Source organism: Mandrillus leucophaeus, unplaced genomic scaffold, assembly GCF_000951045.1.
Source record: "Mandrillus leucophaeus isolate KB7577 unplaced genomic scaffold, Mleu.le_1.0 Scaffold41, whole genome shotgun sequence".
NCBI classification, from domain to species: domain Eukaryota; kingdom Metazoa; phylum Chordata; class Mammalia; order Primates; family Cercopithecidae; genus Mandrillus; species Mandrillus leucophaeus.
The window spans coordinates 4,160,942-4,174,999 of NW_012104365.1; the positions used below are offsets into that span (position 1 = coordinate 4,160,942).

Consider the following 14,058-nt stretch of genomic DNA (forward strand, 5'->3'; position numbering starts at 1 on the left):
CCAAACACCCCGGGGGGCGGGAGCTTGCCGGACCGCAGGCGACCGTGACCGCCGCGTCTCAGCGTCGTCTCCGCGCTTTCAGGATGACGACCTCAGGCGCGCTCTTCCCAAGCCTGGTGCCAGGCTCTCGGGGCGTCTCCAACAAGTACCTGGTGGAGTTCCGGGCGGGAAAGATGTCCCTGAAGGGGACCACCGTGACCCCGGATAAGCGGAAAGGGCTGGTGTACATTCAGCAGACGGACGACTCGCTTATTCACTTCTGCTGGAAGGACAGGACGTCCGGGAACGTGGAAGACGTGAGTGTCCCAGAGCCGCAACAGCGGGACAGGCGACTTCTCGGGCCCTCGGAGTCCTCGCTTTGGAGTTCGCGGTGGGGGCTTGGCCGCATCTGGGGAACGCTCGTGAGGCCGTCATCGGCTGTCGTGCTGATGGGTCGTCCTGGTTTCCGCGATGACAGGGGCGTCTCGGCCACTGTGTGTCTTGAACTTTCCGTGTGAGGTGCCTGGGGTTGGAGGTGTGGCCCTGGAGAGCCTGGAGCTCTCTGCCTGGCCGCTGCACTCAGTCTTCTTTGTTCTTCAAACTTGAAGTTGTTTTTTGTTACATTGGAGAGCAGTTCAGAGTTGACCTTTTAACTACTCTAGGAATGTTGTTCCCAACACGGCTCAGAAACCCTGTTGCTATCTGAAAGGCCCATTTCCCTGCTCTCTCCCCCGCGCCTTGCCTTTCATGGGCTGTCTCTGACCCTGGCTTCTCCACCTGGTGCAGACCCTGCCAGCGAGGGATCTGGCGGCTTAGCTGCCTCTTGTGCACCCCACCCCGGTAGACCCAGGGCCTGGCATGCTCTCCTGAGACTGGGCACAGTGGTGCCATCTGCACCGGTGACTCTCTCTTCCTGTGGCTTGCCAGGACTTGATCATCTTCCCAGACGACTGTGAGTTCAAGCGGGTGCCGCAGTGCCCCAGCGGGAGGGTCTACGTGCTGAAGTTCAAGGCAGGGTCCAAGCGGCTTTTCTTCTGGATGCAGGTACGGGGCAGCTCTTGGGGTTTTGCCTTTTTGTTGCCCTGTGATTCAGTTAGGAACTTGCTTGCAGTGTGGTGCAATTGGCTGTTACAAACCAGCGGGCACCGGCCACACGGCCTGAGATGCCACCCCAGGACTGTGGTGCGTGTTCCCTGGGGCCGAGGTCCTCTCCCAGAGTACAGCGGCTCCAGGCTGGGCTCCGGGTACCCAATTGCGGTGTGGAATTTCCAGCCAGACAGGCATGCTGACCCTGGTTCCAGCGATGCCCAGTGCCCTGTCTGCCCCTTGCTGTGGGTCACTGAGGCCCCCGCAGCAGAGGCAGGGGCTCCTGTGTGGCTCACAGAAACGAAGCATTCTCCTCTCCCTCTGCACAGCCCTGCCCCTTCCCTGGCAGTGTGTCCTGGAGGCCAGGGGTATCAGCGCCCAGGGTTTCTCTTACCCACAGCTGCAGAGCGTCCGTTGGGTCCAGAGGCCGTTGCTCATTCTGCCATCTGTCAGTGACCATTGAGCTTGTTGCTGTTTTTTGTGCTGTTACAGGCAGTGTTGCAAAGAATTGCCTGGTACACAGATTATTTTCCATAAGCCAGTATAATCTGGAGGTGAAAACTGGTGGCGGGCCTGTGGTCAGAAAGCGTGTGCATGCGTTTGCAGTGTGGAGAGAGAATGCCATGCCCTCTGCCAGAGGTGGAGCTGCTGTCCCCACCCCCAACCTTGGCCCTTTCGAGAGCAAGGTGGTCCTGTCTGAGAGGCCTCTGGGGGGCAGATGGTCCGTGTTGCTGCTCACCTCTGCAGGTACTGTGCACGTGGCCTGGGAAACGAACAGGCATAGCCGAGTTCCAATTAAACTTTATTCGCAAACACAGATGGGGAGCACAGTTTGCCACCTGCTGGTGTAGAACGTGTTTTTCCACGGTTTTGCCAAGAAGTAGTGTCCAACTGTTACCACCCTCTCCCCTTTTTTTCCCGATTTTCCTGTTGATGACTTTTAAGTCCCTGTCCCCGCTTTGCCATGAGGGCAGGGACTCCCAGTGTCCCTGGCGCCCTGCTGTTCGGGGTGTGCCCATGAGGGCGGGGACTCCCAGTGTCCCTGGCGCCCTGCAGCCTCCATAGCTGTTGGAGGTGTGCGTGGGTGCTCTGCTCCCAGCTCTGTGTGCTCGCAGGTTGATGCTTCTGACCCTGGTCTGTGCGCGTGTGGGGACACACACGTGTGCTCGATTGTGGGGGCCTGCCGTGGCTCTGGGCTGTGGTGTGCTGAGCGGGCCAGTTCGCTGCCTTCCACTGGTTGAAGGAAGGAGACGGATGTGTAAAGAACCACACCCCAGAGGGCAAGAGGGTGAGAGGACTTGGCTTGGCTTGGCAGCAGCCAAGTGCCTTCGAAGCCCTAGGCTCCCCATCTGTGAAATGGGTGGAGGGGGACAGGGCACACCCAGCATTGCGGCAGACTGGGACAGGGCGCGGAGCATTGTGCTCAGAAGGCACCACTGCCGTCCCCTCACCTGCTGGGCTGAGTCCTGTCTCCTCAGCACTGTGTAGCCAGGTACACGCGCCTGTGCCTCTCAGGTCCCTCCTCACCTGTAAGCCAGCTCAGGATGGCTGTGGTGGCCCTCAGAGTGAGCTGGCACCGGCTCCTGCCCTTACGTGTCCTTTCTCTGCAGGAACCCAAGACAGACCAGGATGAGGAGCACTGCCGGAAAGTCAACGAGTATCTGAACAACCCCCCAATGCCTGGGGCGCTGGGGGCGAGCGGGAGCAGCGGCCACGAGCTCTCTGCACTAGGCGGTAACTGTCAGCTCTGTCACATGAGCTCAGGGTTTCCTGGGAGGCCAGAGTCTACTGTGGATGACTCGCTCCCTCCGCACAGGTTGTTTGGAAGTGGAAATAGAAGATTCTAAGTTAGACACCCTGTTAGCTCCCTGGGTCACTCCCTAGTCCCATCTTCATGGGGTAGGACGGGTCTGTGTCCCACCGTTGCCTCACTTCAAGTGGTGCCGCCTGTAGAGTTCAGAGGCAGCCGAGTGGGGTGCTCAGCAGAGGCCCAGGCAGCACTGTGGGGCCAGAGTGGGGCTGGCTGGGGCGGTGCTGTGGGGCCGGCGTGGATCTGGCTGGGGCAGGCCCCCCTGAGCTACAGTGTTTTCCAGGTGAGGGCGGCCTGCAGAGCCTGCTGGGGAACATGAGCCACAGTCAGCTCATGCAGCTCATCGGACCAGCCGGCCTCGGAGGACTGGGTAACGTGTGCCTCCCGGGCTCTCAGGCAGCTTCCGCTGGGAATGCTTTGAGGCCCTGTCTGTTGTCCTTTAAACTTTTGCTAGCTGTCTGCGTGGTGTCGGGGAGCCTGTGTGTCCGCAAGCTGGTTCCCCTTTGGGAATGCGCTTGTTTGCCTGTGGCTAGAGCTGGGTGGGCACAAGCTTCTGGGCCCCTGGTAAGGACCCCGGCTGGGTACTTCTGAGGAGGATGGCTGGCTGAGCGGCGGGGCTGGGGGACTGGAGGGAGCTGGGGTTCCTACCCTGGGTCCCTTGGCCCCATATGGCTGCCTGCCTGCTGCTAGTTGATGGAGTATAGACCCGTGTGCTTGGCCCTTCAGAAATACTTGTCCCTTTGGGTGGGATCTGGACTGAATCTGCTTTTAATCTAAGCACATGAATTGTGTCATGGGATGGAACAGAAGTGACCTTGCTTCCAGAACACAGCTGCACGTGTCTGCCCGCCCCCCGCCCCGCGGCTCCTCCCGGCCTGTGGTCCCCACCGCCCCACTTCACCCCGCGGCTCCTCCAGGCCTGTGGTCCCCACCGCCCCGCTTCACCCCGCGGCTCCTGGCTTTGGTGTTGGGAATTCCTGCTCCTCTGGCCTGGGGAGGGGCAGGCTCTTCCTGGTGGGCTAGAGGGCATAAGAGCTCACATTTCCTTGCCCCCGCAGGTGGGCTGGGGGCCCTGACTGGACCCGGCCTGGCCAGTTTACTGGGGAGCAGCGGGCCTCCAGGGAGCAGCTCCTCCTCCAGGTGAGCGCCATGGCTCCAGCCCCGCCATGCGGGCGCCACGGTGTTATGGGAGGGACAGCGGGGAATCCTGGCCTGGCACCTTGGACCCTGTGAGTAGGCCCTGCTGTGTAGGGGCGTGTCCGCTCCAGCGGTGCCCTCTGTCTTCGCAGCTCCCGGAGCCAGTCGGCAGCGGTCACCCCGTCATCCACCACCTCTTCCACCCGTGCCACCCCAGCCCCTTCTGCTCCAGCAGCTGCCTCAGCAACTAGCCCGAGCCCTGCGCCCAGTTCTGGGAACGGAGCCAGCACAGCAGCCAGCCCGACCCAGCCCATCCAGCTGAGCGACCTCCAGAGCATCCTGGCCACGATGAATGTACCGGCTGGGCCAGCGGGTGGCCAGCAAGGTAACGTGTGCTGTCGCCCGGAGCTGGGGGGCATGGGGCCTGCTGTCCCTGGCAAGCTGACCGTCCAAGGCGTCTGCCTCTTGTGCGCGCCTGGGGTGCTGGGGCCATGGGCTGAGCCCCTGCTTGCATACCCTCCATGTGGGCACTTAGGCTGGCATCGAGCTGATGGCCGTGTTCTTGTGTCCCAGTGGACCTGGCCAGTGTGCTGACGCCAGAGATCATGGCTCCCATCCTCGCCAACGCGGACGTCCAGGAGCGCCTGCTTCCCTACTTGCCATCTGGGGAGTCACTGCCGCAGACCGCGGAGGAGATCCAGAACACCCTGACCTCGCCCCAGTTCCAGCAGGTAGAGGCCGGGCCCAGGGTGCCCTCCGCTGTGTGCTCAGGGAGTGGGCAGGAGGGAGGAAGAGGCCCTGCCCCACCTTCATCGTGGCCGTGCCTCGTGTGCCCGACCCCCAGAGCTGGCAGCTCAGCAGTGCGGCTCTGGGCCGCAGCCCAGGGTGGAGCTCAGCCCTCGCCTGGCTCTTCCTTGCAGGCCCTGGGCATGTTCAGCGCAGCCTTGGCCTCGGGGCAGCTGGGCCCCCTCATGTGCCAGTTCGGTCTGCCTGCGGAGGCCGTGGAGGCCGCCAACAAGGGCGGTAAGTGGCTGTGCCTGCACCTCCGGGCCAGAGCCAGAGGCAGGGTCCATTCCTGTCCCCCTGGATTTGCGAAGTGGGGCTGAGGGGGCGAAGGTCACAGCCCTTCTGCCCTTGATCCCACCGCTTTGATCCCCAGTTCTGGGCAAGGGTTAGACGCCACCTTGTGTCTTTAACGTGTTCTAGATGTGGAAGCGTTTGCCAAAGCCATGCAGAACAGCGCCAAGCCTGAGCAGAAAGAGGGCGACACAAAGGACAAGAAGGACGAAGAGGAGGACATGAGCCTGGACTGAGCCACGCGCCGTCCTCCGAGGGACTGACTCGGCGCTCGCAGTGCGTTGCACAGCCTCACCGCCCACCCACTGATAATAAAGTCTTTTCTTTTACCCGCCAACGCCTCCTTTCTTTGCCCAAAGGAGTTTTGGCTGGACAGATGCTAGCGTGAGGAGCTGCTGTAGGATCCCAGAGAAACTTACTTGACCTAACGACGGAAAATGGTCACCCCAGGAAGAGTCTGGTGCCTCTGTCCAGGCCAGTTCCAGACCTGTCTTGAGACTCCGTATTTAAGTCAACATTCAGTTACACAGAAGTTACTTTTTAATGTTTAAGGAGGAACTAGTGATTACAAATCTCTCACAATTAAAAATAGGTGGAAGGGCCAAGTATAAAAACGTTTTGCAGTATTTTATTCTTTCATTTAAAAAGATATAATTTAAACCATCTCCGGAAACAAGATCTGTCACCCATAGAGCCTAGAATCCCAATAAACACCTATGAGGTGAGCACAAAGGGCAGTGAGAGGAGTCACCTGCAAGGGCCTAACCAGAGGCCAGGGTTGGCAGTGCCCTAGGCGGCTGGGCAGCCACTGGCCCCCACTGCCCCGTGGACCTCTGCAGAGCGAGTTATGGTGACGGGGGCCCGGTTCACTGTCAGCCGCCTCATGCAGCCACGGTAGGCGGGGGGCCAGGGCTGCATGGCCGTGGGCTCTGGGGGCGCAGGGAAGATGGAGGAAGGCTGGTTGGAGGGCAGCTTGGGACCCACAGCCCCTTCCCAGACATATGTCCCCCACCCAGCCTCTGTCTTGTTCTACACCACAGGAGAGTGGGAGGGGGGTGGGTTACCCAGCCTCTAGTCCTGAGGGGCAGCTTCCCCACGCTTGATCAAGGCTGCACTCACCAGGCAGGCCCCCGAGGTGCAGAGGGGCTGGGGCACCAGCCGCAGCCGCCAGCGAGGAGCCCACGGTGTGGTTGCTCTGTGCGTCCACCTCTAGCCGGAGCACGTTCCCGCCTTTCATCACTGTGGGAGAAGGTGGACTCCTGAGGCCAGGTAGTCCCCAGCCAGGCCTCTCTCCAGCCCTGAAAGAAGCTGCCCCACCCAGAGTCCCACTTGACTCCCTCTCTGCAGAGGGGTGGGGGTGGGAGTGGCAGAGTGCCCTGGCCACAGGAGGGGCCTCACCTGCCAGCCGGTGCCACTGGCCGTCACACAGCACTGAGGGGCGGGTCACTGATGTGGAGAACTCCCCTGCTCCATCGTCCGCCCGCAGCAGGACCTGGCGGGGTAGGAAGGGAGGGTCAGGGCATGCCCCCAAGGTCACCAGAATGGAGAGGCAAACCCAGCCCTGGTGTGCCACCCCTGCCAGGCTTACTTGCTTCTCAGTCACCTGCAGCTGCAAATAGGGGGGTGTCCGGGCCTGGCCCAAGTGGAAGATCAGGCCGGTGACTGCCAGGGGCCGCACCTCCAGTTCCAGGCCCACGTCAGGCAGTGTAGCTCCTGGGAGGTCTGCAGGGAGAGGTTGTGATAGAGAAGGAAGGGGGGGCCCCTCCCCAGAACCTCCCGGAGCCCGCTGCCCTGCCCTGCTGGGGCCTGGGATGCCAGCACCCACAGACCTAAAGTGATAACTCCCCCGCTGCCTGGGAAGAACAGGCCCGCCTCCAGGGGGCCCGAGATGCAGGGTGTGACCCCTGCCATCCGTGTGGGGGCCCCCAGGGGCCTCCCGTGCAGCCTCAGTCTCTTCACACAGCCGCTGAACCCGACGGTCACCTATAGGGAGCAGACGGGGCAGGGATCAGAGCCCAGGGCAGCTGAAAGGGGTGAACAGTGGGTGGGGAGTGAGGGCCGGGGCAAGACGGTTCTCACCGGAAGTTTGGAGCTGTGGTTGCTGGCCGGGAGGCCCCCCACAAAGAGGGTGTGGGGCTGGGGGTGCTCTGCCCCCTGGTGCTGCCAGCGTGGCCCCTCCTGGCTCCAGGCCCGGGCCCCGTCCGTCACCAGCAGGATCCGGTTCTTCTCCCAGTGCACGGAGACCTGGGGGCAGGAGGCGGGTCAGGGTAGGGCCGCTAGGCCCTGCCCACCTTCCTTCTTCTTGGCCCATACCTTGTGCCAGTGGCCAGGCCAGGAGCGCTGGCGGCTCTGGGCGCGGAGCCGAGTCCCAAGGCCTTCCATCTGTGCGACGAAGTGTCCATTGCTCAGGAAGAGTGCCAGGGAGGGGCTGCTGGGCCTCAGGCTCGCAGCGAAGAGCAGGAGGCCTCGGGGGCTTCGCGGGAGGACGCGCATGGAGAGGCTGGGCCTGGAAGCGGAGCTGGCGTCAGCCTGCGCGGCCCCTCTCAGCCCACCCCAGCTGTATCTGGCCTTACCAGTTTCTATGTGGGGCCAGGATGCCCACAAACTCCAGGTGACTGGACAGGGAACCCCCAAACTGGTAGGTGTCTCGGGTGGTCCTGAGGTGTGCGGGCAGCATGCAGGCGGGATCCTGGGTGGGCTGACGACTGCGGCGGGAAGCCTGGGGGCATGGATGGTGAATGCAGGGGCTGCCCGCACGGGGGCCACCCTTCCAGCCACACCAGCCCTGCCCGCTCACCCCTGGGGTGCCCACCTTCCGGGCGGTGGTCCGCAGTCCTCTAGGCCCCAGGTCCAGGGTCTGGGCTTGCAGGGTGGGTGCACAGCCCGTGCTCACGTTCACGCTGCCCAGGTTCTGCTGCAGGTCGAATACGCGCTGTGGGCCCAGGAGCCTGTGCAGGGCGGACAGGCGGTCAGCACTGCAGAAGGCCAGCTGGGGCCTTGCCCCCCAGTGCCCACCGGGCTCACCGCTGCACGAAGATGTTGCTTATGCAGCCACTGAAGTGAAAGGTGTCAGGCTCAGGCAGGCCTCCCAGGAGGAGACTCGGGGGCCCCTCAGGCTGCGGCTGGGGCACTGGGGGTGGTCCCCGGTGGGGCTTCATCTGCTGGAGCTGGTCGTCGACATAGAGCCAGACCCTGGGGGGCGGGAGGCCGGAGGCTCGGTTCTTCCGTACCCTGCCCAACCCCACCTCAGAGGAGACAGAGGTCCGGGCAAGTGCAGGCGGGTGTCCCTCCAGACCTTCATACGAGGGCCCAGCGGCCAGGCTCACCCTGTGGCATTGCTGTAGAAGGCGACGTAATGGGGGGCGCCATCGGCGAAGCCCCCCTCAGCTATCACTTCAGTTCTCAGGAGCTGTAGGGTCACACGGCCCTGCCGCAGGGACACCTGGCATGGCCCATCCTGGGGACAGCAGCCAGGTCAGCTGGCCAGTCTGGGGACCCAGACTCATTCCAGCCACCCCAGTCCCGACTGCCCCGACGGCCGCTGCGGGTTGGGGAGTGGGCACGGGTGTGAGGTCTCACCGGGGATGCCCGGTAGTAGAGCAGGGCACTGTCCTGGGCACTGTGGAAGCCAAAGCCGGAGTAGACGTCGCCAGTGAGGGGCGCCACATTCGAGAGCGCCAGGTGAAGGAAGCCGTGGCCGTGGAAAGTCATAGCACGCCCCACCTGCGGGGAGGCCGTCCCTGAGTGCCCGCAGGTACCCCTGCATGTCCACAGATGCCACCCCCAGCCCGGGAAGGGCTGCTCACCAGCAGGTCAGCGGTGCAGCCGGCGCTCACGCCTGTCGTGTTCAGCCGCTTGAGGTCCACATACTTGCCCAAGGCCTTGATCCCTTTGACGCAGCCACGGACTGAGCCTCCCATGGGGAAGAGCCGTCGCAGGCTGTGGGGATGCGGGGATGCGGGGATGCGGGGACACGGGGACACGGGGACACAGGGATGTGGGTCAGGGCGCCGCCTCTAAGCCCAGCCTCCCACCCCGACAGCCTGGCCTCGGAGCCCCAGCTGCAGAGTGCTCACCTCGGGGGCAGCTGGTCGGGCGGCGCGCCCCCCAGGTAGTAGGCGTCGGCCAGTTCCAGAGCATTGTCCTGCTCCACGCTGAACACCGTGGCCCGCTCCACACGCACCAGCACACGCTTGCGGCTGCCCCCCAGCAGGAACACCTGGATCTGCAGGACCAGTGCGGGCTCCAGGGCCAGCTGTGTCCCTGTGGCCTGCCCCGCCCCCATCGTCCCACCTCCTCTCCCTGCCACCATGGCCCCACCCTGGCCCTACCGCCTTGCTGGCCGAGGTCAGGGGCGGTGGGGTCTGCAGCGGGACAGCCTCTTTCAGGCCAGCGCCAAAGTCATACAGCAGCACAAGGCTGCCTTCTCGCACGGCCAAGCACAGGAACTGGCTCTGCAGAAACAGGGCAGGGTTAGTGTGGGGCAGGATCCGTGCAAGTGGGGACAGTGAGACAGGTGTGCCTGGCATACCTGCTGCTTCAGGAAGAAGAGGACCCCACTGTAGGATACGAGTCGCAGCTCCTGTTCAAAGCGCTTGGTGGTGCTGATCTGACCATCGAAGCTGATGCGGGCAAAACCGGTGCCATCCAGGTAGGAGCCGTCTGTGAGCCACGGGTCCCCGGTGGACTTGGAGCTGCAGGTCAGAGGTTCTGGGGTCAGCGGAGGGTGGGGTGGGTGGAGACGGGGAGGGCAGGCCACACGCACCGGGCACAAGGCCTGTCCACAGCCGTGTCCAGCTGGAAGGTCCCCTCGAAGTTGTAGAGGCTGACCACCTCCTCGTTCAGCGTGTCCATCTCGATGCAGCCCCGGTAGCCAGGGAAGCGAAGCAGGGGAGGCGGCTGTGGGCACAAGGCTGGGTCAGGGCACCTGGCCTGAGGCATCTCCCCTCCAGGATGGACCAAGGGGACTTCAGACTACAGCAGGACGGACTGAGGCGAGATACCAAGAGAACCCACGGCTCTCCAGGACACAAGTGACTCGGGGCTGTGGAGCCCTTCCCAGGCTGCCCCCGGCCAGGCGGGCTCACCGTGAAGGTACTGGGGTAACCCCCGACATAGAAGACAAAGTCGTCTGGCCGCAGGTTGAGCAGCCCCTCTGCCCCAGGGGCCACCGTGTCACCCTTGGTTTCCTGGATCATCTGTCTCTCCACTGTGACAGACATGTGGCCAAACTGGAGAGTCCTGCACGGAGAGGCGAGGGGTGGCGGGTGGGCACGGAGAGGCGAGGGGTGGCGGGTGGGCACGGAGAAGTGAGGGATGGCGAACGGGCATGGGCCCTACAGTTGGAGGCATCCGGACTCTCTCCAGGGCCTCCCACCTGTCCAGGCTGACAGCTGCAAACTGCTCCCCAATGTCCTCGTCAATGCTTAGGACTGCAGGGCCCGCCTCGCCCAGCCGATACACCCAGTGCACCTTCTTGTCACGCAGAGACACACCCATGTAGTCCCCAGTGGCCTGCAGCAGTGACAGACACACAGTCGGGACGGGGACCAGGTACCACCCATTTCCAAACAGATGCTGAGCTCGGGCCCCATCCACCCAGCCAGCCCGGTACCTGGCGGCTGCCCATGTACATCACAAAGTGATCCTCGGTACCCTGCCCAGGCTCAGGCTCTGGGCCCTGCAGGTAGAACTTGAGGGCAGTGTAGGCAGCAAGGTCGGCAAGATCCCGTGGGGTGCGCAGCTGCACCCCTGAGCGCCCGTTGAACTTCATGGGCACCTTGACCTGCGGGGCACAGTCCATCAGCATTCATCACCACCCTCCCTGATGTGCACCTTCCCCTGGGACTCTCACCCACCTTGCTGGCAGCCCCCCGGGCCTGGGCAATAAGCTGCCGCACACGGCCGATGCTGGCGGACAGGACCAGGCTGGCGTTGTGCGCCCCACGGTTCTCCAGGACACTCAGCTTGGCCAGCAGCTGGGGCAGCGTCTTCTCCAGGCTGGACACTGCACAGAGGGAGGGGTGGCCCTGAGACTTTTGCCCCCCACCCTGCCCCGCCTCCCTCAGGGGCACCGCGAGGGCCATGGGCACACCTGAGCGGCCTGCGTCGAGCACCGCCTGGCCCAGGTCCTGGCCCCGCAGGCCCTCATACTGGCCCTGCCACCGCTCCACGTTCTCCTGCATGGCCTGCAGCTGCGACTGCACACGGGCAGCCATGTCCTGGGCTTCAGCGGCCACAGCCTTGGCGTGTGCGATCTTCTTGCTTGTCTCGTCTGTGGTGGGCAGAGGGCAGGCTCAGCAGAGGCCAGCAGGGACCATTCTGGCTTCATGTCCCCAAGTCCTTTTGTCGGGCCAGCAACAGGGACATCCAACCCCCTACGGATCGTGTGAGACCCTCACACCCCACAATGCAGTGCAATCCAGACCCATCCCACCAGACGCCCCCTCCATGCCAGGACAGGCACCCAGCCTCCCAGGCCATAGCTGGTCCCTGGACATGTGCCCTGTGTTACCTCCCACCGCCTGGCCCCACCATCTCTCCTGGGCTTGCTGGGAACAGTCAGCAGCCTCAGGGGTCCCTCAGAAACCGGGTGAGGCCACATCATCCTCTGTTCCAAGCCTCGCAGGGTGGGAGCCCTGGTCCTCACCGCCCAAGGTCTTGCCAGCCCCTTGGTCCCAGCCACGCTGACCACTGTGCCCTCCTGGGCGCTCTTCCTGCAGGGTGTGCCCCAATACCCCCGGCCCAGGCCTACAGCCTCCCACCTACACCTCCACTTCTACCCAAAGCACTTCCAAGCCTGCCAGCCTCCCGACGGCTGGGGCTGTTGTGTGCTATCTGCAGCCCTGGCACCTCCCTGGCAGGCGTTCTGTGTCTGGCCCCAGCTGCCCACTGTGGGGGTCTCTTCAACAGCACAGTGAGCGGTCAGCAGCCATGTGTGGCCAATGCCAGTGTCACTGAGCCTCGTGGTCAGCCGGCTGCGGGAGCCTCGCCCAGGCTCCGCGTACCTGTGTCCATAGCAAGCATGGTCTGCGCCGCCTGGATGCGCACCTCCAGTTGGTCCTTCTTGGCCCGGACGTCTCGGAGCTGGGTCCCGGCACCCTGGAGGGCAGCCCACACTGCGGGGGAGGCAGCTTCAGCTCCCAGGCAGCTTCACCCCCAATATACAAGTGCAGCCCACCTCCACCTTTCTGACCCCAGGAGGACCCAGGCTGACACACAGGCAGACAGACGGACAGGGACACTCAGACATGGAATCCCTTGGCCTGTGGGGAGGTGTTGAGTCTCAGTGCAGCCTCCGTTCCCACTGCAGGCATAGCTGTCCCCATCGCACAGATGAAACGATAGAGGCTCAGAAGAGACAGCCCTCTGGTTCTGGCAGCTCACACCGTTCTCATTGCGCAGCTTGGCACACATGTGGCCCTCGAGTCAGCAGAGCAGAGGCCACGTACCATCTTGCCCTGTGCCCTGTGCCTCAGCTGGTGCCTCAGTGGCAGCCAGTGCCTTGCAGGAGGCTGCTCCTCCCTGGGCTCCCCTGCAGGGCTCCCTGGGGCTGACACACAAGCAGCTGGGGAGCCACCTCCAAAGCCCTCCCACCCCGAGCCACGCTGCGGCGACCCACAACCCCACGCGTGCATGTGGCTGGGGGCTGAGGGTCCCTGGGAGCTTAGATGCCCAGCAGGCCCAAGGGCCCCCATCGGAGCCCAGCACTCACCGAGGCCCAGCCTCCGCTGCTCCCGGAGCACGGCCTCCTCCAGTGCACTGCTGTTTGCCAGGAGCTGCCGGGCTAGGTCCACCAGGCCCTGCCGCACCACTGTCTGTGGATGCAAGGACAGACCACGGCTCAGACGCGTGGGCCGGGGCTGCGGGAGGTGCAGGCGGTGGGGGCGCTCCTGCTGGGGCTGAGAGGAAGGTAGGGGCCTCACCGCCCACGTGTGGTCTGCCTGCTGCAGGGCCTGGTCAGCGGCGTCCTCGGCAGCCTGCACGGCCTGCAGGATGCGGCTGTAAGCGCTGGAGGCCTCGATGGCCCTCTGGGTAAGGCGGTCCTGGTTGATGTCCAGGATGATGCTGTAGTGGAAGGGAAGGTCGAAGGAGCAGGTAAGCACGGGCAAGCAGACACGCTCGGCCTGGCTCTCCAGCCTCCTGCGCTCACGGTCAGCCGCACCCACGCCCGCCCGCCAAGTTCCGCCTCCAGGCCTTTGCCCATGCCTGTCGTCTGCTGGGTGTACTGCTCCTGCCTGCTCCTGTCACTCTGGGCCCCAGCTTGCCATGAAGCTGAGGAAGGCCTGGCTTCTTTGAGGACAACGGCCTCAGCCCCTAGGAGCATTCCCAAGGCGGCCCTGGGCCCTCCCAAGGCCCAGGCTGCATCCCCAGGGTGGGCGCAGGGCCCCTCCTCTCCTGGCCACGCACCTGGACAGGTTGAGCGCCAGCTGGTCCAGCTGCTGTGCATGGGCCTCGGCGGCCTCCACCAGACGCAGCTTGCTGCCCGCTGGGGAGAAGGTCTGCATCCTCTGCAGCAGTGGGGTCCGAGCCCCGTCCAGGCTGGCGGCGAGGCGCTCTAGCTCCTGGAAGTTGAGTGGACTTAGCAGCCCCTCATCCTGCTCACAGCCACCTGATCCACGACCCTGAGGGTGGGCTCTGCACGCAAGTGCGCACACAAAGCTGCCCACGGGCCTGGGAGGGAGTTGGCCATGGATAGGGTGGTGACAGGGGTCAGGGGCTGCACTCACCTCCTTGGCCTGGTCCAGGCTGTGCAGCAATCTGAAGACGCTGGCCAGGGTGTCACTAGCTGCATGCAGAGTGGCCTTCAGGGTGGCATTGTCCCGGGACAGCTCCTGCTTCCTTTGCTGAAGGCAATGCAGGGGAGTTGGGGACAACAAAGGGTAAAAAAAGATTAAAGGATATGATGGGGTGGACAGTGGGGCAGGGAAGGGAGAAGAAAAGAGAGTGAGTATGGGGGGTGAGGGGGG

At 63.8% G+C, this 14,058-nt stretch overlaps 2 protein-coding genes across 3 annotated transcripts in view; one reads left to right on the forward strand and one right to left on the reverse strand.

Annotated features, from left to right (window-relative positions):
• Nucleotides 1–7: 7 nt before the first annotated feature.
• On the forward strand, nucleotides 8–5,426 carry ADRM1 (adhesion regulating molecule 1). Of its 2 annotated transcripts, XM_011992350.1 has the most exons (9): nucleotides 19–296; nucleotides 907–1,023; nucleotides 2,676–2,799; nucleotides 3,159–3,245; nucleotides 3,934–4,015; nucleotides 4,165–4,397; nucleotides 4,586–4,743; nucleotides 4,933–5,035; nucleotides 5,219–5,426. In XM_011992350.1, the coding sequence occupies exons 1-9, from the start codon at nucleotides 84–86 to the stop codon at nucleotides 5,323–5,325; spliced, it is 1,224 nt and encodes a 407-aa protein (XP_011847740.1). In that variant the 5' UTR covers nucleotides 19–83; the 3' UTR covers nucleotides 5,326–5,426. The 2 variants fall into 2 exon arrangements, with proteins under 2 accessions (XP_011847741.1, XP_011847740.1); XM_011992351.1 differs by lacking the exon at nucleotides 907–1,023 and having other exon boundaries at nucleotides 8–296.
• A 185-nt stretch (nucleotides 5,427–5,611) lies between these two features.
• The window catches only part of LAMA5 (laminin, alpha 5), a 110,528-nt gene continuing 102,081 nt past the window's right edge, over nucleotides 5,612–14,058 (reverse strand). Inside the window, 27 exon segments of the mRNA XM_011992423.1 lie at nucleotides 5,612–6,018; nucleotides 6,209–6,328; nucleotides 6,488–6,581; nucleotides 6,678–6,811; nucleotides 6,919–7,072; nucleotides 7,169–7,333; nucleotides 7,403–7,595; nucleotides 7,663–7,808; nucleotides 7,902–8,037; nucleotides 8,114–8,281; nucleotides 8,416–8,546; nucleotides 8,669–8,812; nucleotides 8,896–9,028; nucleotides 9,166–9,314; nucleotides 9,421–9,543; nucleotides 9,621–9,783; nucleotides 9,855–9,988; nucleotides 10,177–10,330; nucleotides 10,467–10,603; nucleotides 10,704–10,874; nucleotides 10,948–11,096; nucleotides 11,184–11,363; nucleotides 12,097–12,207; nucleotides 12,804–12,906; nucleotides 13,015–13,156; nucleotides 13,499–13,653; nucleotides 13,819–13,935. Of these exon segments, the coding sequence (XP_011847813.1) occupies nucleotides 5,879–6,018; nucleotides 6,209–6,328; nucleotides 6,488–6,581; nucleotides 6,678–6,811; nucleotides 6,919–7,072; nucleotides 7,169–7,333; nucleotides 7,403–7,595; nucleotides 7,663–7,808; nucleotides 7,902–8,037; nucleotides 8,114–8,281; nucleotides 8,416–8,546; nucleotides 8,669–8,812; nucleotides 8,896–9,028; nucleotides 9,166–9,314; nucleotides 9,421–9,543; nucleotides 9,621–9,783; nucleotides 9,855–9,988; nucleotides 10,177–10,330; nucleotides 10,467–10,603; nucleotides 10,704–10,874; nucleotides 10,948–11,096; nucleotides 11,184–11,363; nucleotides 12,097–12,207; nucleotides 12,804–12,906; nucleotides 13,015–13,156; nucleotides 13,499–13,653; nucleotides 13,819–13,935 (3,846 nt within the window). The 3' untranslated portion in view covers nucleotides 5,612–5,878.

Bases quoted from the DNA above. Each gene is read 5' to 3' on its own strand.
- ADRM1 (XM_011992350.1), top strand. From the start codon at position 84: ATGACGACCTCAGGCGCGCTCTTCCCAAGCCTGGTGCCAGGCTCTCGG. The intron at 297-906 runs GTGAGTGTCCCA...GTGGCTTGCCAG, and splicing joins CGTCCGGGAACGTGGAAGAC to GACTTGATCATCTTCCCAGA. The intron at 3,246-3,933 runs GTAACGTGTGCC...TTGCCCCCGCAG, and splicing joins AGCCGGCCTCGGAGGACTGG to GTGGGCTGGGGGCCCTGACT.